The sequence below is a fragment of the Strongylocentrotus purpuratus genome, unplaced genomic scaffold (genome assembly GCF_000002235.5).
Source record: "Strongylocentrotus purpuratus isolate Spur 01 unplaced genomic scaffold, Spur_5.0 spur5_scaffold_20, whole genome shotgun sequence".
NCBI lineage: Eukaryota > Metazoa > Echinodermata > Echinoidea > Camarodonta > Strongylocentrotidae > Strongylocentrotus > Strongylocentrotus purpuratus.
The window spans coordinates 51,116,776-51,141,332 of NW_022145606.1; the positions used below are offsets into that span (position 1 = coordinate 51,116,776).

At 37.6% G+C, this 24,557-nt stretch overlaps 1 protein-coding gene across 1 annotated transcript in view; it reads right to left on the reverse strand.

Annotated features, from left to right (window-relative positions):
- Positions 1-9,068: 9,068 nt before the first annotated feature.
- Positions 9,069-24,557, reverse strand: part of LOC100889772 (sodium- and chloride-dependent neutral and basic amino acid transporter B(0+)) — a 25,466-nt gene continuing 9,977 nt past the window's right edge. The window contains exons 3-13 of the mRNA XM_030994052.1: positions 20,010-20,141; positions 18,562-18,889; positions 17,872-18,004; positions 16,842-16,976; positions 16,396-16,499; positions 15,509-15,633; positions 14,425-14,537; positions 12,623-12,751; positions 11,550-11,765; positions 10,755-10,919; positions 9,069-9,885 (exon numbers count right to left, since the gene is read on the reverse strand). Coding sequence (XP_030849912.1) covers positions 9,631-9,885; positions 10,755-10,919; positions 11,550-11,765; positions 12,623-12,751; positions 14,425-14,537; positions 15,509-15,633; positions 16,396-16,499; positions 16,842-16,976; positions 17,872-18,004; positions 18,562-18,889; positions 20,010-20,141 — 1,835 coding nt within the window. The 3' untranslated portion in view covers positions 9,069-9,630. The remainder of the gene's footprint in view (positions 9,886-10,754; positions 10,920-11,549; positions 11,766-12,622; positions 12,752-14,424; positions 14,538-15,508; positions 15,634-16,395; positions 16,500-16,841; positions 16,977-17,871; positions 18,005-18,561; positions 18,890-20,009; positions 20,142-24,557) is intronic.

Here is a 24,557-nt window from a genome sequence, read left to right on the forward strand (position 1 = left end):
TGAACTCGCGCCTGAAATCCTTCCCGTTCAGTAGGGTCCTTTTCTCACAGAAGTGACTTTTCCGCAATAAAATGTTCATACAAAATGTTTTATCAATCCCAATGAGTAAAGACTTAAACTCGCGAAAGTTGATGAAAGTTATAAAAGATATGAAAAGTCATCCAAAGCCCCAATCATGTCTAAAGTTTATCTTTCTTCCAGAAGAAGAAGGAAACCGGCTGCCGTGATGGATTCCTAATAACCAATGCCAGCTACAACACTCCTGTTGCCCAAACAATATTTTATCAAGGTCATCATTGATGTGACAAGGTACAGCTCCGTACTAGGAGTTAGACGGCTCAGCTTGGTACTTGCGATAATTATGCAAAACAATTTTTGAGATAGATAAAGTTACAAATCTCTATGAGGTCGAAGATCGCATATTGTACACACCTATAAGTGGGTTAAATCTGTTGAGTAATGCAATGATGATATGAAGTTCGTTGATAAATTAATAGGTGTAAAGATTGAATTGTATTACTTTGTCGATGTTGTGATATGAGGGGTCCGTGATTTCGTGCTCTTAGACTCCTATAGAAGTCTTTCATTTCGGTACCAGTAGATTTAAAAGTTACAGAAACTTTCACTGGCTTCGATGATTTTGAGATTCTACAAGCCTTCACTAGAAAGCAAGTTGAGTCCAATCAGACCTTAGGACTTCATCAAGCATTTGGTTTTTTTTCAAGACTAACACTACACTTAAAATTCAGTTGGGTTTGGGCATTTGACCATCTTTGATTAGCTGTGTTCAAGTTGTCGAGTAGAAATGGATAGTTTTTATTTACTTTGACAACTCTTCACAAATTGGATATAAACAAAACAGTTAATTTCTTCCTAATTAAAAATAGTTTTCGCTTAACGTTAAAACGAGACTTTTTACGACAGACTAGCTGGCCCTTAATTATATAAACCGCTGGGATAATTTCGTAATGATAACTAGTTTTTATCTTGATAACACTCCGTTTACAATTATGAGGCACAGATCGCCGATCAAAGTTTACTTATGCCTAAATGACTGATGAAGATAATATTATGAGGCCATTGATAGCGTTTTGCAATATCAAATATTATAAGAGAATGTAGCCAATGAAAAGCGTTGAAATGTATCACGTGTGCGTGCATAACCGTTAATCTTTCGACTTTATACTCATATTGTAGACCCATCTACAAATAATACATGTTTTCAGCTCGTGCATTAGTGATATGCACTGCACTTAGTTAAGTCACAATGAGACGGACAATGAACTCGATAAGTCTCGTTCATTATCCTACTGTAACTTAACCTGCGTGCAGTGCATATTCACTAATGCACTCACAAACATGTTTAATTTTATACCATTGTACACTTGGTATATGTATGTAGCGAAATTGCCTTAAAACGTAACATCAAAACGTGAGTACGACGGTTAATATACCGGTTTGCTAACATTCTCAAAGTGTATGCATACTGTTTAAAAACAGGTTGTTATTATATGGACAACCCGAAAGCTTGCCATAGGTTTGTCCGACATATCAATACGTAATGTATGCAGACTGAATTCCAATTATAGTTCATTCATTGTTAACGGGTCAATAGAATAAATCGTCACAAGGAAAGAAACATCCATATATTTGAATATGTTAGTAAACCGGTTCATTGCACTGCCGTCCTGTTATTCACTTAATCCTAACTCCTAAACCTAACCTAAAATAACCAACCGACATAAACAGCCACTGTGGGGCCAATATCAGATCACTATGCAAGCGTTAGACCAGTCAGGCAAGTTTATCAACATTACATAGGATTTGTGTCGTTACTGAGTGTTATTCCTTTAACCAAACGAATTTCAGCAGACTGCTAGCGATAATTATTTGCTTTACCCCCACCCCCCACAAAAAAGGGGGAGAACTGAATATACATATATTTATATATATTAAATTAAATACCAATCATAACAGGATGACGGATGTTTTCAACACCACTTCGCAACAACCGCCACTTTCGTTAATAGTAACACCTCTTTACTATTTACAAATTCATTGAGAATTAATGCCGTCTTCGTGTACAAAATTTATTTTTGTTAAATCTTGCTACGTGTTTGAACAAATTTCCCAAAAGATTAAATGTTAACCTTTTGACCAGTTGTTGATAATTAGGAACAAATCAAAGTTCACAAGCCCTAACAAAGTCTGTTAGTATAGACACAGTATCTTTACTGTAAACACATTAGTATTATAATTACCTGGATTTTTGTTTACACAAGTTTTGGATTGGTTATATGTTAGTATGTACAAATCCTATTAAGGTCTAATTTATTCATTAAAACTGCTGCTGTCACAAGACGAACATGAAACATGTATTGACTTGCATATACTTCATCCTTCAACGGCAATGATCGATTTATTTCTATAGATGACGAAAGTTTGAACCATGATTAAAGGCATTGTTTAACAGTGTTTCAAGTTTTGAAAATCTGAGATGTATGGTCCTACGTGTTATCAGTGTCTGTGATGTGGTGTAAATATTGAAGCCCTAAACAAATTGCGCCTCAAAAAAGTAAAAATCTTTGAAGGACCAGTTTTACCATACTCATTTTCCCTATTAGACTGTAGTCGTATGAAAACCGTTGCGAAAACGGTTTTTGACATTTCGAATTCCAATCATAAATATCTTGATAATCAGACAGGTGATCGGCTTGTAAAAGTCATGGGATTCCTGACTGGCCTTAAGGTTTATACTTATGATTGCAGCATGAGCTAATCAAGGATTTTGTTTAGAATCTGAGGTAAAGATACCCAATCTCTTTAAGCAAAATAATTGACGGACTGCATTGAAGTGTTTTGGTGTGATGGTATTTAAATGATTGTTATGGCAAGATGATCTATACAAATAATCACACCAATTTTAACCACCTAACAACAAGTACATTCGAAATATACTACAGAAAGATGTAGTCTGTGCGCCGTAAGTCGACAAAGCTGAAGCCGGATATTAAATAAGAAAAACAAACAAACAAGTAAAACAATCTACTACGAAGTCCATGATAGAGGAGTGGTCTCGTTATTCCGGTGACCCGGGTTCGAAACCAAGTCGATGCGCTAGTGCCCTTTGGTAAGGCATTAATCCTCATTACCAGGTCCCTCGGAGAGGACCTAAAACCGTCGGTTCTCTGGTTGTTTACTAACAAGTATTTTAATATGCTTTCTTAGCAGTCAGGTAAAAACCACCACTACTATATTTTGAAGTTGTGTGCGTGATACTAATATCATTACTGTTGTATGAAAATTCATGAGCCTGAAAGTTAGAAGCAATTAATCTGTTCTTAACATTTTTTTCCTCAGATTGAATCCTCCACTCAAGAAGACCTCTTTATTTCATTACTTGAAGTCATATACGTGATGGAAAAGACAATTGAATCTGAAGAAGACAAAGAGAAAATCGACCTTTAAATTAGGCATTTCAAAAGCAACGTGTAAAACCGTTGTTATTATTAATTGTATAATTTTAAACTTTCTCAGTTAATGCCATGACATGATAAATACATGATGATTACCTATGAGTCAAGGTAAAATATATGATATTTATGCTTGCATTTGAAACTACATGTACATGTATTAATAACTAACATCCAACAATACGTTATTACGCCTTTTGTAGATTGATGAAAAGAATTATATATATATATATATATATATATATATATATATATACTTTTTGGAGGGGGGGGGGTGTAAAATGTCATCTGCATCAAAATTCTTAATTTAGGAGTATTCAGAGTAAAATTGCATTTGAAGAGGAAAGACATGTATGAACAGTACATGAGGTAGTATAATTACATTTATATCCTTTATTTTATCTCCTCTCTCCTTCTGGCCTTTTCTTCCTTCCATTCACTCTTTAATATTCCCTCTCTCTTTCTCTTTCACCCCCCTCTTTTACCTCTTGATCTTATATACTGTTGTCTCTTCTGCGCAATATTCTGCTTCCACTCACGCTTGAGACAGATAGATTTACTGAGGAGATCTCTAAGGTTAATTTTAAGCATTTTTATAGTCCAATGGCTTCTTTTGGTAAATCAATAATGATAAATCAAAATCAGCAGACTTACACTTACTTCAATGGGAACGGACGTGTAATTTTTACTCTCTCCAGCCACCGCCCTTTTATTCACCCAACGAACCCTTACTCGAGCTTAAGCATTTCTGCTTCAAGGATTTTACTGGACTATAGAGGACATTTATATCTTAGAATCTCATTCCACACTAGAAGCAGAGTAAAGTACCGCGAACTTTTAAGGAAATGGCTAATTCCAGGGCTTTACGTTCATCTGTAAGCACAAACGGACCCGCCCAATCTCCAGACCCGCAAGGTGCAAATACTACGAGAGGTGCCAGCAAGCTAGGCCCGAGTGAGCCGCTACTTCGCCCGCAAGCGGAACCCGAATTGACGCTCGCCGACACATCCAGCGTTCGATAACCGCTAGCTCAGCTACAGTATGCGTGAAACTGGACCTACTCACAGCAGAGGTGGCCTCCATCAAGCGCAGGCAAACCGAACTCGAGGATTCTGTTAGCATGAATTCCGATTTGGTTGTCAACCTTCAGCATGTAAAGCTCCCCGCAATTGAAAAGAAAATGGGGGAAAAAACATCGCCGACCTCGAAGAGAAGATTGTCATAATGGAAATCTACAATCGGCGCGCAAATCTTCTTTTTTACGGCGTTAATGAAACACCCGACGAAAAAGTACGCGACGTCTTGCAAAAGGTCTTCATACACCTCGGCATCAATGAAAGGGAAGCTAACGACATCGCGAACGCACACCGCCTTCCAAGACGCAACAACGGAGCTACCGCCTCACCGGCCCCCCCACTCAGGTTTCAAAATGACCGCATGCGTGTTGCCAAAATGTCCTTTTCGTAACAAAAGAAAAAGGTCGAGCCGTATTGACTTTACACACCGGACTTTTGCTGAAAAGGGGGGGGGGGGGGGGGGTGCGGAAAAAGGCTCGTATACAAAGAAAAAGGTCGAGCCGTATTGACTTTACACACCGGACTTTTGCTGAAAAGGGGGGGGGGGGGGTCGGTTGGAACACGCATATGCGTACCCTAAATAACACTGAGTGGGGGGGGGGGGGGGGGGGGCCGGGCGCCTCATCCACCCGCCCACAAGCCCCGAATGCAATCATCGCGAAGTTCGTTTACATGGAGGATCGTACCGCCTACTCGCCGCCCCGGTCCCCCCACTCCGGAGTCGGAATCAATGAAAGGAAAGCTAACGACATCGCGATCGCGAACGCACACCGCCTACCAAGACGCAACAACGGAGCTACCGCCTCATCCACCCGCCCACAAGCCCCGAATGCAATCATCGCGAAGTTCGATTACATGGAGGATCGTAACCGCCTACTCGCCGCCACGGCCCCCCCCCCCCCCCACTCCGGGGTCGGAATGACCGCATGCGTGTTGCCAAAATGTCCGGTAAAGGGGTACTTTTCGTGCGACAAAGTCCGGCCCGAGAATTGTGAAAAAAGGGGTGTATTTGACTTTTCAACCGGAGATTTCTTTAAAAAGGGGGTGTTTTTTCTTTTTTTCTCTCATCTCTTTGGACTCTTGAGAAATTATTCCGAATTAAGGGGGTTACATTGAGCATTTTCCCGAATTTAGGGGGGTCTCCAAGGCATGAAAAGCCCGCAAAAAGCCCGCGAAAGGGGGGTTCGGAAATGTTGGCAGTCCTCAGATAGGGGGTGCTTTCAGAAAGAGGGAACGAGCATATGCGTACCCTAAATAACACTGAGTGGGTGGGGGGGGGGGCGGGCTCGCCGCTTTCGAAAACGGTCAGCGCCAAAGGATCCCCCAAGATCGCGCCACGGCGTCAGTGAGAATCACAGTGCGCACAGACCTCCCCCCAGCCCTCAAAGCCAGGAGGGGAATGCTTGCCAAGATCGCTTACGACCTCCGGAAGCAAAAGGGAGTCTCCACTAAGATATTCGTTGTCGGAGCTTCAGTTGAACTCAAATGGAAGGAAAAAAACACCCCCAAGTGGAATAACCAACAGGAGTAAGGTAAATCACCTCAGCATTGAACAAAAGTTATGATAATTATTCTTTACCTTCTCTGGAATGTGCTCTGTGTACTGTGTGATACACTGTACATGTACATCTATTTTACCGTTTCAACTTAAACGCATTTTAAATTCTGAATTAAGTTTTGATTAACATGTAAACATACATGTAACCCGATACCGTAAGAAAGGTATCCCCCCCCCTCTTTTTTTTCTCTCTCTCTCTCTCTCTCTTCCTCTTTTTCTCTCTTGCTTTTGCCTGAATTTTCTTAATTTCTTCTACGTGCGGTGGCTGAAAGGAGCCCATGAGTTTCTTGCACGTGTTATAGTACAAGTGCTAAGTAATGAATATTCTTGTTTTTATTTCTTATCTGTGTTTTGTCTTGATCTTATTTCCAATGAATGTATACGTATGTACAATTGATTCAGTTAACTTCCTTTTCTGTAAATCGGGTTTTACATTCTATTGCGAGCCATCTCTAATTCTATTATACAACAAATGTCATATTATAAACCACGCCTTTTGTGTATTTACACCACCTGAACGTTCCTCTTTCCTATACATGTCATTCCAGTTCATCTACTGGATTCTCCGTTACTCACCTGTTACTTCATGTTTTATCAATGACTGAACCTCTATTATCTAATGTTGGTAATGATCAAAAACTTTTACCACCTGATAATTCACAGGCATCCTCCTCTTACATAACTACAGATGACGTTCGTCATGAAGCTGACACGGTCCGTCTTTTTGGAACAATCTTCATCCTGATTTACTTCACTCTTCTTCTATTCATCAATTTAAATATAAACTCAAGTTACATTTGTTGAATGCATACAATAATAATGATGACTAGACATTTTATGTATAATGTTCTTTTTTCTTATAACGTGTACCATTTTCCAATTCATTTTACAATTCATTTGCAATTTTAGGCGTTCTTTTGCCTGTGTGACATAAGTTAGATTTTTTCAGGAAAGGAATGAATAATTCATGATTTCTATTGTTCGGTTATTGTAAACGTTCAGGTGGTGCAAACAGGCGTGGTAGAGAAAGGTGCATACTCTGCTATTTATTGGCTCGTTACTCCTCTTCGTTTTAATGTATTTCTTTTTCTTTCTTTTTTCTGTATTGTATTGTATTGAACTCGCAAACAATTATTTGTCAAATTACTGCCGTCTTAATTTTAATTGTGTACCTCTCGCTACAGTAAACATTTTCTCTCCCTGTTATTTTTCAAGTCTCCCAGGAACCTATTCTTTACAAGCTCTGCTTTTCTATAGGTTCCTGCACATTTCACAGTTTGTACTTTTGCCTGGGTTTCCTTTAAATGATATTAGTTGTCAAACAAATGTGATGATTACCTTGTCAATAAATATAATCATTTTTTTTTAATTATGAAACGATTTGTATTTTATGTATATTTTGTTATCTGTATTATTTCTGCATGTGAAATGTGAAATAAATAAACTCAAAATAAATAAACTCAAACATCTCATTGAAATAAGGTTCGGTTATACAGAGTGTACCAAGAAACTCAAGTCACACTTATAGATGAAACACATTTTGGGTTTCTCTTTTTTTCTCCTAGTAATCGCATGATTAAATGAGGCTATCATAACCATAGCTGTAAAATGCTTACTTTACAAATAATTTTCGACACATTGGTGTGCATTTAATGAAGATGCAAGTTTACAAAGACCGACATTTAGGGGGGGGGGCTGCCTCTGATATTATTTTTCACACTTCCATTTTATTTAGGGCGATGTCCCCACGTTCCCGTGGATTTTACAAATGATCATTCCAAATATGATTACGTATTTGCCATAGTCTTAGATTTGCAATTTCGGACACAAAGCGGGATGGCCATTGCCATTTTAATTTTGTTCATACCAAATAAGTTTTTTGCGTGCTTATAACTTTTTTCTTCTTTTTTTTACCACACTAAAACCTAATGGAAACCTTTCGCCAGACTCGCAACCACCCCACCCCTAACACAAGCACCGTACACTCACCAATGTTAAACACCATACAAATACACCAAGGCTGTCTTTTCTTCTTTTTCAAAATAATTATTCCAACTCAATTCTTATTATAAATTATTAGAAATCAATTTTAACAACCCCAAAACATACAATAATAAATGTTTTTATAACCAAAGAATCACTTTGAATGTGGATGATAATAATGACAACAATAATTATACCTGGCTTAACATTAATAGTAATATTACTAATGATAATAATAATAATATTAAAATAATGATGACGATGATATTAGTGACATAGATGATAATGATAATAATAATGATAATTGAGACATTAGTGATAATTGTACACACCGATTGTTCATTATTTTGTTCTCGTTCTCTGTCAACTCAAACATTATTTTGTTGAACTTGTCCAAGAGTGTATTAGTTAAATATATGTGTACCCATATAACATGTAATACGACGAATTCCCATCGTGGACAATAATTATGAAACTTTCCATCATGATACAATTTATTTCAGAAGTATGTTGTATAGGAGATAATGTAGTTCATATCACTATACAACAATATCAAAAGCAATTGTCAAATTGTTTAAAACTGTTCGATAATCGATTTTAAACATGTAATAATTATATAATTAACATTACCAAAATATATACCCGATTTCCCTGTTAATTTACTTGTCACCAATTATTTGACAAAATGAAAACATCTAAAGATCTATTCATAAGGAGTTCAAAAAGCGTAATTGCGGCGGACTCCACTCCCCACAATCTACTACGTGATTTGTTCAGCCCAAGCTCAAGGTTTCGAGGTTTAAGGTTCCTTCTTTTCCCCACGTAATATAATACTGAATATGCACTATAGAGTGGTAAAGTGTGACGTCATCAAAAAATCTATTTTTAAAATTGCATAATTTTTTCTTTTTTTCCGAAATGGTCTGGAGCCAGAGCATATAACACTGAGTTTCCATAGGACATATATTTATTCAGATGGTCATATCTCAGCCAATACTTTACATATTCAATTGGTTTTCCACATTTGGACATTATTTTTGATGCTCTTTCGGAAAAAGAAGAAATTTTTTTATGACGTCATAGCTTCGGTACTCAAATATACAAATTCAAGAACATAATATTAAACAAAAGATGCGTTAAATAATTATACAATTGTTCACAAAAATAATCTAAGATTGGTATAGTGGTGAAAACATAGAGGAGTCTATTAAAAAGCATGGCTTGTATTTTATAGAACCCTTGTGAATAAAAAAAAGTTTCAAGTGCTCTGTAATACAAATAGAAAATATATGTATAAAAATGCTTAGGTAATCCTAAAAATGGTGTAGGAAATTAAAAGTCACGTTTTAATCGCGACTCCAAAATCAAATGGAGAGGGGGAAAGGGGGAAAGAATAAGAGAGAGAGACAGAGAGACAGGGAGTAAAAAGACGAATGAGAGAGAGAGAGAGAGCGAGAAAGAGAGAAAGAGGGGGAAGGGGGGGGGGGGGAAATGGGGAGAAGAGAGATATCTGGCAATGCCTTTGTCAAGAGCACACCAACTATTGATCTAACCGACCATACTGCACATCTTCGTGGCTTCCATTGACATGATTGCGGTTTCTGCTCGCATCAGTCTTGAAAGGTTCTAACTCGAAGTCGATATTGTCATTTTTCTCTTTCATCCCCTGATCATCGACATCGAGTACTCCGCCCATTGTGGTCCCATACTCCTCGTGGATGCGGTAGGCGAGCAGGCGGTCCTCGGGTTTGGAGGGGCCCCAGCTGGGATCGATTTGACAAAGCCGTCCAAAACGCTGTTGAGTCCAACAAATAGCTCTCATTAGTTTATATCAATACCCGATCGGATTACTTCATATTGATAGGTGATCGTTAGCAGTATCCAAAGTATTCCCCTATTTTGCATACTTTAAAGAGCACTGTCCACAAAATAGGACCCCGGTTGCAAAAAACAGGTACAACATGGGTTCTAAATATAACCCTATCTCGTTCACATTAATAAAAGTACCCTATTTTCACAAACACTATACGCATTCACATGTTTGAGAACATCGTGGAAATAGAACACCTTTTCTCGAAAGTTGTTACCTTTACTCTTTTTTCTTTCTTTCAAATCTGCACACATTCAATGTCTGCAAATGTTTCCCATAATTGTCCCTTTGACGCAAGGTGTCTAATTACCTACTATTTCCCACATATACTATTCCACAATTACAAATTAACGGAAGGATTGCTTTGTGCAACATGGCTTTTCGAAATTAACCATTTTCTGCTTAGCCTAGCTCTATTTCCGGGCTGATCTTACGATGAAAACGCTTTTAACCCGGCATAGATTCATCTTGCACTTGAAACGGTTCAATAATTAATCTTAAAGCCTATGGTCTATATTCCATGATAAATACAATTTAGCACAGTGAAAAAAATTGGCATATAAAGAGTTAAAACTCGAACTTGGGACCCGGTCATCAATTGAAAGTCAAGTGAATGAACGACTATAAGATGTCCTGCGGTACATACATGTACCCACGAAATACTGGAACAACTTAACATAAAATGAAGAGTAAAAATTTGCAAGGTGGTGAGTTATTGTTGAGGCATGAAAATAAGGTTTTTATTATTGTGCCATTAATATATATTTTTTTATAATCATTGAAATTAAACAAACCTCGCGAAATGATCCGGAAGAATGCAGCATGTCGAAAATCCAAACACCTGGGATGAAGACTAGCGTACCTGCTATGAACAACCAACCAATCACGTGACACCAAGCAGGGAATGGGCCATTGTACTCTGGTAGCGACCAATTACTAATGTTATATATCAGGATGACCTTAGACATAAAATAAAAGAAGTTAGTCTAACATAATCATGAGGGCGACAGAGCACACTTTTTAGTGGTCGTATCAAGAGACTCTTCACTGTCTTATGAAATATTTTGTGGAAAAAAGACGTAATGTGTTGCACAACAGAATTAAATCACCTATTACAATAATGAAGAAAAAAAACGTGATAACGCAACTGCCTGAACCATTTTCCTCTCCATTCCAGATGATTCTTCTAGCTGTGATGTTTTGCAGCTAGAGTGTCAGATCAGGCTTGGAAAGCCATAGCAGGGCTATCATTTGATACAAGATGGAGCTCCTTGATGGGGGTGTTTCACAAAGACCCTAAGTCAAACATAACTCTAAGTTGGACTTAAACGTTATGGAGAGCCACTTGTAGCCGTAACATAAAGTATATTCAAAAACAAAAAATCAAGTATTTTAGACTTTTCATAAATTCCACATCAAAAACATGAATCTCCTTGACAATAGAAAATATGAATGAATTGAATCAAAATGTTATGCCTTTCAAAAAACCTTTACAAAATAATTGTATAGATGCTTACGGCTTCCCAAAGATAAATTCATCTTTGTGAAACACTCCCTGGACACCTTGTCAGATGTTTACAGACACTTACCACGAGTATACCAGGTGACACGACCATCCAGGATACTTTCCAGTAATAGAATGTCCAGTGGTCAACCGTCTTGTTTCCCAGCATGGCCCTGAAGTCATTCTTGAGCCGGTCAAAGCCATACACCCAGGTGAAGCAGATCGGTATGGCAATGCCTGTAATCAGGGAGATCCAACCTGATGCGTAGCTGTCAATGAGGGAAACCCAGTACGGCCCAGCCTTTATCGTAAAGAAAAATAATAAAGATACAAACTTAATCTCAGCCTTTAATCTCAAAAGCATAACGATATTTGTGATGTGAAACCTAATAATCCTATTTTGTGAGATCTGAGATCTTCTCAGTGACTACGTAAAGCACCTCCACCTGCCACACACGTGCGCACCCCACACTCGCACACAAACACACACGCGCGCACAAATTACCTTTATCACGCTTGTCATATGATCAGGGATCTTTTCGATCGTGTTAATTCATCAATAATTGTACGTTTTATTTCCTTCACAAGAGGGGCTTAACATTATTTAGAGTCCTAGCTTGTTGGTAAGTTCCTCATGTGCACATGTCGTAAAGGAAATGTCTTGCTTTTAATTTATTATAATAATTATCATCATTGATGATTCCAGAGAACCTTGCAGTACACACCAAAACTTTTATGCTAGATAATCAACCTTTTCTGATCGATTCCACAACGTTTCTTTCACAATGCAATCGCACGACCAGAACTCAACTTTATATTTAAATAAATCCAACTTGGAACTAGAGGGTGTTTCACAAAGATTATAATTGAAACTTATCTCTTAGTTGGACTTAACAATTATGGAAAGCTGTTAGCATCTATGAAAATATTTTGTAAAAGTTATTTTAAAAGGAATAGAATGTTGATTCAAATCATTCATATTTTCTATTATCAAGGAGATTTCATGTTCTTGATGCGGAATTTATAAAAAGTCAAAAATACTTGATTTTTCACTTTTGAACATATTTTATTTTAAGGCTACAAATGGCTCTCCATAATTGTTAAGTCCAAGTTCGACTTAGGATCTTTGTGAAACACCCTCGTGGACTCTTAACTTACATTCGTGACGTAGGCGAAGCTTGTGATGTATATACCAAAGCAGACGAATGCACAAACAAAGACACGCCATCTTCTTAACCACGGGATGGCATCCATGATGACAGTAACCATCGACTCACAGCACATAAACTATAGAAAAGTAAAGGAAAGTTTGCAGTTAAGGAATGTTATTACGAATACGTGCAAGCATGCACAAGGCAGCAAAGCAGACGAATGCACATACAAAGACACGCCATCTTCTTAACCTCGGGATGGCATCCATGATCACAGTCACCATTGACTCACAGCACATAAACTATCGAATAGTAAAGGAAAGTTTGCAGTTAAGGAATGTTATTACGAATACGTGCAAGCATGCACAAGGCAGCAAAGCAGACGAATGCACAAACAAAGACACGCCATCTTCTTAACCGCGGGATGGCATCCATGATCACAGTCACCATTGATTCACAGCACATAAACTATCGAATAGTAAAGGAAAGAGTTAAAGAATGTTATACCAAAGCAGACGAATGCACATACAAAGACACGCCATCTTCTTAACCTCGGGATGGCATCCATGATGACAGTCACCATTGACTCACAGCACATAAACTATTGACAAGTAAAGGAAAGTTTGCAGTTAAGGAATGTTATTACGAATACATGCAAGCATGCACAAGGCAGCGTAGCTTGTGAGATATGTTCCAAAACAGACGAATGCACATACAAAGAGCCGCCATCTTCTTAACCGCGGCATGGCATCCATGATGACAGTCACCATCGATTCACAGCACATAAACTATCGAATAGTAAAGGAAAGTTTGCAGTTAAGGAATGTTATTACGAATACATGCAAGCATGCACAAGGCAGCGAAGCTTGTGAGATATGTTCCAAAGCAGACGAATGCACATACAAAGAGCCGCCATCTTCTTAACCGCGGCATGGCATCCATGATAACAGTTACCATCGACTCACAGCACATAAACTATCGACAAGTAAAGGAAAGTTATTACGAATACGTGCAAGCATGCACAAGGCAGCAAAGCAATGGCTCGCTCGCATGTACAGAGCACTATAACTGTAGCGTGCATGCAGCCTCATGACAAGCTATGAGTTAATAATAATAATAATAATAATAATACTGATAACAATGATAATACAAAATAGTGATATTACTATTCATAACGATAATGATAATAATTATACAAATAACGATGAAATAATAATAATAATGATAATAATAATAACAACAACAAAACAAAACACAAGGGCATGATACAAAATAATGAGCTTGTAAGCAGAATCATTTTCTTTCACAAATATATACGCAACTTCCAATACAAAAAAAAGATGTATCAAAAGCCTAGGTTGTGTGAAAATGACAGGTATTACTTCAATTCCTATTTTAATATTTTCACAGATTATCCATTGAATTTACTGAAAATGTGATTCTTTAATCATCTATTCTGCGTCGCTCTTCATATTCAGCAACCAAGCTTTTAAACTAAAAATCGATATGAAAATGACTAAAAAGACGAGAAGATCAAACGGTAAAAGAAGACCCTTACTCCTTCCAAACAGTGCTATCTAATTATGTCATTCATAATTGTGGAGTAATCATTTGTATTGTATAGTTAACCTTTACTTTAGGTACGAAAGTGATGTTGGTGATTGTAATATGTACAGCGCCATGAGCGTTAGAGCCAGGCAGATACCGGTGCTATAAAAATATACATATTACTATTGTTATTATTATTTCTCTGTAAAACATGAGACGTAATGAATTGATAAACCGAAATAGAAGATAAAGTATAGTCACCTGACTGTCTAATGCTATTAAGAAAATCATGAAGAAAAATAAAGCTGACCAAATGGGTGCACCAGGAAACTTAGCTAAGGCTGCAGGACAAACCACGAATACAAGACCAAACCCTGGGAGGAAACAGACAGGAATGTCCGTGAATCATCATAGAATAATTGCAATCAGTTGTGGAAATGATTTAAGAGTCCAGATTCAAGTCATTGAAAACTCATCAAACATGTTAGAAATATGTATCTAAAATATGTTGTACACTTATATTCTTGGTCGCCTTTTGACCTTGCACAAATGTCATCTCAAAAGGTTTGTTTGACTCACTGTGTCTTGCTTTCGTTTTCATCATTAGATGGTGTTGTAATTGGCATGAATAAAGAAAGACCATCATTAACTTTGAAACATTAATCTAAAAATATGGATAAACGCTCTTTTTTCCACACTCATCGATAAAAATAAAAAAATTCTCACGCCGAATAAGATATAATAGGATAATGAAATACAGAAAATATGTGCAAACGCATAAATCTGACTAAAATGACAATTGGAATATGACAGCCGATCAACTTGACAAAGCTTCCGTATGCGATTAATCTTAGGTTTTTAAAGATTCAAGATTTTATTATCCATAATATAATACAGAAATTTGTTTTCCATTGGTGTATTAAACATGTAATACATAAAACATAAGACAAAAGCATGGTGTCGTGTGATGAAAGCCAGAAGGGCGTCAAGACTCTATAAGAAAAAGTCTATGAGCAGGTACGGTCCTCCGGCTTTCAGGACAAAGCATGACAATACAGTTATATGACTTATAGTTACATAGCAAGAATTCTAAATACAATTCTGAATCACATCATGAATATAAATGTGAATATGAAAGTAGAATAGGAGCAGCATCACAATCGAAATACGAGCAGAAAGAGAAAGGAAAAGAGAGCTCAAGCTCGAAGGACTGATAAAGAGAGAAATATAGGGAGAGTTGGTAAGGGTCCAAAGGGAAACGGGAGAGATAGAGAAGGAGAGATGGCATAATTTCCAATCAGATTATAATGCATGACAGAAAATACATCGCCATAGTAAGACCTACCTCCTTTGACGACCTCTTGTACTGGAACTCCAATCTGCTTTGCCATGTACCCTAAGATAGCGAAGATAGCAAACCCGCAGTACAGGCTAGTCAAACTGTTTCCAATGGCCATGATCAACGCATCACTATAAAGGGAAACAATACAGTTAGCGTTTGAAGATGTAGTTGTGTCGGCCAATTATTGGTAAAACGAATTGGAAGTTTTTCAAAATAAATTAGCATAATTACTTTTGAGTGAAAAAGCCGTCGGCCTTAAGACTGTCTGCACTAGTTTGGCCAGGAGAGATTAGACCTCCCTGTATGGTCATTAACAGGTGGTTATCTCATCAAATCAGCTCTAAATAATACAAGAATAGGGGGATCATGGGGGACCAAGGTTCCGCTTGGGCATTGTTTGCTATATAGAGGGCGCAAATAGCTATAAGTAGTGCAGTGGGGGGGGGGGGGGAGTCCACTCTAAATGACTTTGTAATGAGTATTAGCGCCTCACCTAATTGAACGTTATTTGACACATAAATGTCATTTTTATTCAATTTATTGTCCGATTGAAGCTATCAGTTTGATACAGTCATCAGATATACTTATAATCAATCTCGGGGCCCTGTTTCATAAAACATGTTATCTAGTTACAATAACTATTGTAAACTTCCAGAATCGTGGCATTCGATTTGTTGAGAGCAAATTTGTCATGGAAATCTAGCATTTCTTATCGAAAACATTTTTTTTTTTTAATGAAACAGGGCCCTGATGCGGTCTGTAACGTATTGGACACAATAGTTCTGCTTAACCCTTTGACTATTATTTTAATGCTGTCATTCCCAACTGGCTTAGTGAAGGAACAACCCGGTTCCCGTATGCAAAGGGTTAATTTGAAATGTGTCACCTACCTGACAAACGTATTGTGGAACCTGTTGAACGAGGCCATGGTAAGAAGGGCGCCCCCTCCCGACCCGGATGAGTAGAACACTTGCTGCGCTGCGTCCTTCCAAGGCTGAGAACATGACAAAAAGACAGGTGTTCTTAGGTTTGCTTAACTATTTTTCTGAGTAATATAAATAAATAGTATCTGGCGTTTAATCAACGATTGCCGTTTGTTCTATTCTACATATTCTAAATATGCATACAAATGAACAAGTAGGATTTTTCTTTAGAATGATAAACAAACTCAATTCATTATTCAGGTACAATAAATCAACATGCCAAATAAACAAATTCATACTTAAAAGCGTGACTCGGAAAACGCTAGTAGGTAGAATTTATCACTGTTGTAATAATAATTGTGAAATAATATGGTAAACTGTAAATAAAGATATGATAATAAAGTGAGCATTACCAGTGGGTGTACAATCTTACTCCATGTAGGTTTCACAAAGTAGCGAACTCCATCCAGGTATCCGTCCAGTGTTACAGCACGTATAAGCAGAGCTGTCATCATGACATACGGGAACAGTGCTGTGAAGTACACCACCTAAAAAAGAAGGTTGTTGATGTAATCTCTTTTTCGATGAATTCCCAGTTTTTTAGTATATATTTCTAATAACGATAGGGAGTAAAGTAACACAATTAGTAATTTAGACCACACTTCACCCATTATGGATAGTCGTTGGTGGAAAACAAAAACTATGACAAATACTACGTGCCTAAGCTCCTGATCCCTGTTTAACCTAAGGAACTTCCCATGTGAACTGGGACAGAGTGGCAAAAAGACTAAAGCGAATCCACGGAGGGGGGTGGGGGGGGGGGGGGGGCGACGGGCCCGGGCTCCCCGGGCTTTTAAAAAAATAAATAATAATAAAAAATAGAAGAAAACAAAATCATATACCCTGTAAATATGTTTTAGTTAGTGCTAACAATACCCCCCCCCCTCCACTGAACGAAAATAACGGTCTGCACGTATTTCAAATTTCCGGGGGCAAAAACAAATAGATATTTCGCTCACTACCTCCCCCCCCCCCCCCTCACTGATGGTTTAAAAAAAAAAAGAGAGGTCCACAAGATCGAAGATTTACGAAACGAATGCATTAATTTTTTAAAAGTGCCTCGAGAACACAATAAGTGCAGGGGGGTGTTTCACAAAGACTAAGATTGACTTTAAGTTGGAGTTAACTATGGCAGGCCATTCATGCCACTGGTTGCTCTCACCTTTAGTCTCTCAATTACAATCTTAAGAAAATATTTGTTCACACGATAATGAACTATCACAGAATGCCAAGTCTGTAGATTTGTGACCAAGATTGGTACGTCCCTTGAGATACCAATATCAGTAAGTGATGAGAGAAAATAGTAGCATGAACGGCCTGCCATAGTTAAGTCCAATTTAAAGTCGATCTTAGACTTTTTGAAACACCCCCTGGTATTATTACCTTGCCAGAAGTCTTGATACCTTTGGCGATGATGAGGAAGACGACGATCCAGACGAAGAGGTTACAGAGAGCGAGCTGCCATACAACACCGCCTGGTTTCTCGATGCTCGATGATTCCCGTAACAGCTTGTTCCTGGGTTGGACAACAAAATGATCGGTTTTAGTTTTTTGAAAAGTTCTAAAAGGTTTGATACTCATCCTTAATGTCACAAAATACATACCAGGGGGGGGGGCATTGTTCAATTTGATATAGAGCAGTTGAAGTAAACTAATGGCGTGTAATATGAACCAAATTATTTTAACACAACATTAACTGATCCGACTAAACGGAAAGAATTGCTAAAAAAAAAAAAACGCTGCACCTTCACTTTCAGATGACGGTAAAGTACTTAAAATAACACTTTTAACATGATAGCCGTTGTACACGAGACGTCAAAAGCTGCACCAGGCGCAGACGCAGAGCTAGGTCAGGCATGGTGCCTTAGATGCAAAAGGCACTATATACTCTATATATAACCAGGGGGTGTTTCACAAAGATCTTAAGTCGAACTTAAAAATTATGGAGAGCCATTCGTAGCCTAAAAATAAAATATATTCTTCCGGATTTCCGTAATTGTTAAGTCCAACTTAGAGATAACTTGGGATCTTTGTGTAACACCCCCATGTTTATAGATGGCATTGTACACTTACGTCCAGTATTCCTCACTCGGAAGTACACGCATCTTCTTTATAGGATCCGTATAGTTGCTTAAATCCAAAACAGTGTCGTTAAAGACCGTGATATTGTACCCAGCAAGTTCTTCATCGGACAGCACAGTCACATTGGCACAGCTCCCATTGGAAATTATAATCCCGTCTTGATTGAGGCAGTCGTCGTAGAGGTTGCTGCAGTAGAGCGTGTTCCATTCGTGACCACATCCAACCCAGGGTAGTTGAGATGTCAAGGAGGCGAAGCAGTAATAGATGGAGTAGGTTATTATGACATTGTAGTAGCCCCTACCAACAAGTATGACAGCATCTGACAGTACGAAATCCCTGATGAAGAAAAGAATGAATGTAAAATATCCATCAACATCAAAATTGATAAAGGTTCGCGAGACCAACGGCCCAAAGGTGTCGGTCTCGTAGTCCTTCTATAATATTGCGCGCGACGATACCGAATGTCCTCGGGATAGACGGTTAAGTCCAGTTTCGGTCAAGTGGGCCTCCGGCCTTCGGCATACGCCCTTCAGCTTTAAAAGGAAATATCAATTTTGTGACAGAACGATCTTCGTTTCTTCTCAAAGCAATTTGTACGGGATTGAGACTTTGAAATTTGGCGTCCCATAAATGTAGGTCTATGGACTAAAGTATCATCCTCCGCCCCCTTCCTCCTGCCCCTAACTTAGTCGTGGAATCGAACGTTAAAGAGTTCATTTTCTCGATTTACAACAACCAAAGCTTGGTTAATGCAATAACCATCACATGTTGTAATTATGGTTTTACAGTTAAGTGGCAAATTCGAGAGTGTGTTTGTGTGTGTGCGTGTGTGAGTGTGTGTGTGTGTGTGTGCGTGTGTGTGTGTGGGGAGGGGGGAGGGGGAGGGGAGGGTTGCTGGCCTTTCCTCTTACCCACTTGGCGTACAACAAGAATATATTATATTGATCCTTAATAATGTTTGGCATTTCACCCCCTTAACAATCCCGGATCCGCCCCTAGTACCCAGACGTTGTGGCCCGAATTCACAAACGAGAAACGTGTCATATGACGCACATACAGCTAGGTTTGTCGACAAACCTCCTTTGTGAATTCGGGCCTTAATGTTCGGACAAAGCGTTTATCCAGACAGTTGATTTAATAAAGCAATTTATTTGGCAATTCGGAGATGTTTACATGCAATATTTAATAAATGTTTTAAAACATGTTAGACAATTTTATGAAGGACAAATATTTATGAGATTAGTGATATTTGATGGATACTTTATGTTTATTCGAAAGGCAAAAGTTAAGGCATTTTTTTTCTCGGACAAACATCCTTCCACCCCCCCCCCCCCTCGTAAACATTGAGGCATTGGTATGATATGGATTAACGTATATTTATTGTTGTCACAGCCACACAATTATTTTGATTCCGAAAACAAAAATCCTAAAAGACTTACCTCTCATGATTGGTAATGCTCGCCACACCTTGTTAAAGTTGCTAGAGCTGTACTGACCAAGGGCAAACTCCAGAACGATGAGGGGTATACACACGAAGAGGAGCAGTGTGCAGTAAGGTACCAGGAATGCACCTGTATTCAAGGAGAGGGAAGAGAGAGAGGGGGGGGGTAGAGGGAGAGATGAAAGAGGGAAAAGGAGGGAGAGAGAGAAAGACGAAAGAGGGAGAAAGGAAAAGAGAGAGAGAGGAGATGAAGAGAGAGAGAGAGAGAGAGAGAGAGAGAGGGGGAGAGAGTGAGAAAGAGAGATGAAAGAGAGAGAGGGAGAGAGTAAGAAAAAAGAGAGAGACGAAAGAGTAAGAAAGAGAGAGAGAGAGAGAGAGAGACAATATGATTATATATAATAGGAGTTGGTAAGATTAAACTTAATTGGTACCAATACAGTTTAACCTTACCAACTCCTATATCTACATTTGCTCCTATAGTTGAGCACTGTCAGAAATTGTAGTTTTACCAAACTTGCTTATATATATATATATATCACTCCTAATGAAAGTAATTTAACATTGAATGTTCAAGACTACCAGTGTAGGTGTGATCTCATATTCTGAATAGGACATTCGAGATGAATACCGACATTCCGAAATGATCATAAGTTTGTTTTTTTTAAATCAAAAAATATCTTGATCTCTTGTTCTCTCAACAATTGTTTCTCTTGACAACTCAAAAGCTTGCCAGACTAGTATACAAATATACACTGTCTTGAGATTGAGATATTTAGGTTAAAACTATGCGCAAGAGGTGATAGTGCGGTATGGTATGTAATCCCGTAGGATTTTTTCACTAAAATTGTTTTTGTTTTTGTTTTTTTGTTTTTTTGTTGTTGCTGTTTTGGCTTCAAAAGAGTCCCAATTGGCCAAAAATGATGGGGTTCAAATTTTCAGACCCCTCCTTCACTTCCTGGGGGGTCCATATTGGGCGCCAAAATGGCTTATAAAGAGCGCAATAGGGAAATTTGGTGTCTTCGGGAAAATTTGAACCCCATCAATTTCTGATAGGTTGGACCCCAATGAATCCACACACAAAAAGAAAAAAAAAAAAAAAAAAAAAAAACTCAATTTTTGGCACAAAATTAAAGTTCTACAGGAGCTGTTTCAGTGACATACCGTACCACACTATGACTTTAATAGTACTATTTGCTGAGGGGCGCAGCCCCGAAGCAAATGGTACTTTTGGAGTCACCGAGGCCCATAGTTTTAACCAGTACCTAGAAAAGAAGGCTTGGTATATTTGTTTTATATCCTGCATTAAAAATGTATCTTATAAAAAAAAAATTAAAAAAAGAAGAAATACAAATTTCGGAAAATGTTATCAAATTTTCAAAGATTTGAAAAAAATTACACTTTTTATTAAAAAATGAATAAAAAAAGAAAAAATAATTATTAGATTTAAAAAAAAACAAAAAAAAACTTGTCAACCCCCATGTTTCTGTGCGTCATAATATTATTATGACGCGTTTTAGTGTTGGTCTGAAACGTATTGGAACGCGTGGTATGAGGCACATAAACCTAGTTTTCTTGACAAACCTCCTTTGTGAATTCGGGCCATTGTGTTGTAGACCACTGTGACTGGGAATCCATTCGAAATTGACCTGGGCGCCCTTGTATTTTAGTTTACTACACAGGGTTAGAATGTCAAGAATAACCGATTCGTCTTTACGAAATTCTATGGCCTGGAGTGAAAAGATAACTGCCCAGGTGTAGAAACCTGGGAGTTGTAATAACCATATTAGGGAAAGTACATTTGCGGCCATCTCTGCTTTATAAGAAAATGTGGAATTAGATTGAGAAACGTCATAATAAGATACATGAAATGCAGCAGCATGTTATCAAAGTGTTGTAGACTACATTTAATAGAGATATAGGTCTATCATCCGCAATGTGTAACGAATCTTTGCCCTCGTTTCGAACCAGAGTAATGAGAGCTCCAACCACCACATCTCCAATAATTGGCCAAAATAATACATAAAATGCGACACTTAATCCGTTGTTCCACGGTAATTTATTTTGCTTCACTTCCTTCAAAGCTGCCAAGCTTTAATGACTTGAATGTTTCTATACGATTTCTGTCGCATTGAAAACCACCCAAAAGATCTCATCCACATGGCTTGTAAACAAAAACAACGAGTGGATAATTACTGCTTTGTGGCATTAGACGTATAGGTCCATGCTTTATTTGTTAAAGGATGACCTGTCGCGTGCGTGTCAGGAACCCTCATCAATGGATCACACCTCCCCGATAACCCTTGGATAATCCTTTACTAATCGTATGCATATCTCTGACTTGCACAGATGTTTCTCTTGACAAATCTAAAGAATGTCAGAGCAGGAAGCTGTAATGGTCAGAGCTTGCCATAGCAAATGTTGATGTATAATTGTTGTTGTTGTTTTTATTTCCGAAATCAGATATAAATATTATACATAGTAAAATATACAAAATGAAATATTTATACATGTACATAGACAAAAAAATCGGTGGAAAGCCCAATTCAGCATCCCTTGGGGTACATAAAAGCGACATAAAGCAGAATAGAAACAAAACATTAATACAAGTTTTTGTTTAAATACTAAAGTAACAAAATTCAAAAATAATATCATACGCACTTTATAATGTAGTTACATTTCGGATGTATTCTGGTAGTTTGTTATATTGTGTCGCCCCTATAAAAGAATGTTCTTTTGCAATTATTTGAATTCGGTTTAGGGAGATCTAGATTTCGGGACGAGGTATGTATGCAAAGTGGATTGCATAACTATATCGATATGCCGATGTACACAACGGGTGAGGTAAGTAGTAGACAGTGGTTCTGAAGCGAAACATGCATACATTGAAATACATTAGTCAAGAGGTCTGCGTGAATGATGTTGTGGGGTTTTGTTCATTGCATGCAACGCACAATCATGCCTGTATCCTTCACAATATGTCAGGATAAAAGCTTAGTGCAATAAAGTGCAATGTGTGCCTAGGGGGTTTGCTTGCATTTGAAAATAGAACCCCCCCCCCCCCCGAAAAAAAAATTTAAAAAAATTGCACAATGACCGTCTTTATAAAAACGAAATGCATTATCGGTGTGAGGATTAGCATAGTGTGATAAAATGCAATGTAATGTCAAAGGTTCGCAAGTCACGTTCCAGAGTGTCCCTATGTGCCTAGAGGGGTTTGCTAGTACAGTAATTGAAAACAGACCCCAAGAAACACATTAGCACATTAGCACAGTGACCTACTTTGTAAAAAAAAATATATAATCGTCGGTTTGGGATTTTTTGAAGGTGCGGAGTATAAGACACTTCGGAGAAAGCATCTCATTCGTACAAACCAAATATCCACAGATCTTTTGCACATGAAGACGTCAAACTTTATGCATTTTTGAATAATCACTGCCAAAGTAATCTGGATGAAAGATATTAAAATAAAACAAGCATTTTTACATTTTTTGCTAATAAAATACTGGTAAAACTGGCAGATAAATGAGAACCATTATTAAACAGCTTTAAGATGACTATAAGTGTTACATATAACCAGTAGTAGTTTTTCAGACCTGGACAAGTTGATAAGTACAATTTTTTTTTTTGATTTGTGTTCTAAATGGGTATTGAAGTAAATTCAGCTTGGTTGCCAGCTTTGGGCAACTTTTTTAATAGCCATATTAGCATAATCATCTAATTAGCATATGTGCAATATGTATTAATGTTGCTAATCTCAATCCAGGGAAACTGAAAACATGGATAATATGACTTTTCAAGGGTTTTCTATGATAAGGAATTCATTTATGACACCAGTTTTTTATTCAAAATAATGCAATTGTCTTAAATAACACAATCATATGAGCATAAAGAGCTAATAAGCATGCGTACAATATATGGACTTCATTGTCATCGTTTATCTATAAAGCCTAAAAATGGTGCAATGCAACATTGTAAATCACTTTTGAAAGACTAATCATTAATTCATGAGAAGATATTCCATGTAGATGTAGTATAATTAGCCTAATTAGCATAATAATCTAATAAGCATATATGTGCAATATGTAATAATGTTGTTAATCTTAATCCAGGAAGCCTGAAAACATATGACTTTCCAAGGGTTTTCTATGATGAGGAATTCATTTATGACACTATTTTGTTTAATTCCAAGTAATGCAATTGTCTAAAATAGCACAATGAGCATAATGAGCTATAACTGCTCATGAATTTATGATTAATCTTTCAAAAGGGATTTACAATGTTGCGTTGAACCATTTAAAGGCTTTATAGATAAACAATGACAATGAAGTCCATATATACATATTATGCTAATTATGCTATTTAAGACAATTGTATTACTTAAAAATAAAAATTGGTGCCATAAACGAATTCCTTGTCATAGAAAACCTTTGAAAAATCGTATTATCCATGTTTTCAGGCTTCCTGGATTGAGATTAGCAACATTATTACATATTGCACATATGCTAATTAGATGATTATGCTAATATGGCTATTAAAAAAGTTGCCC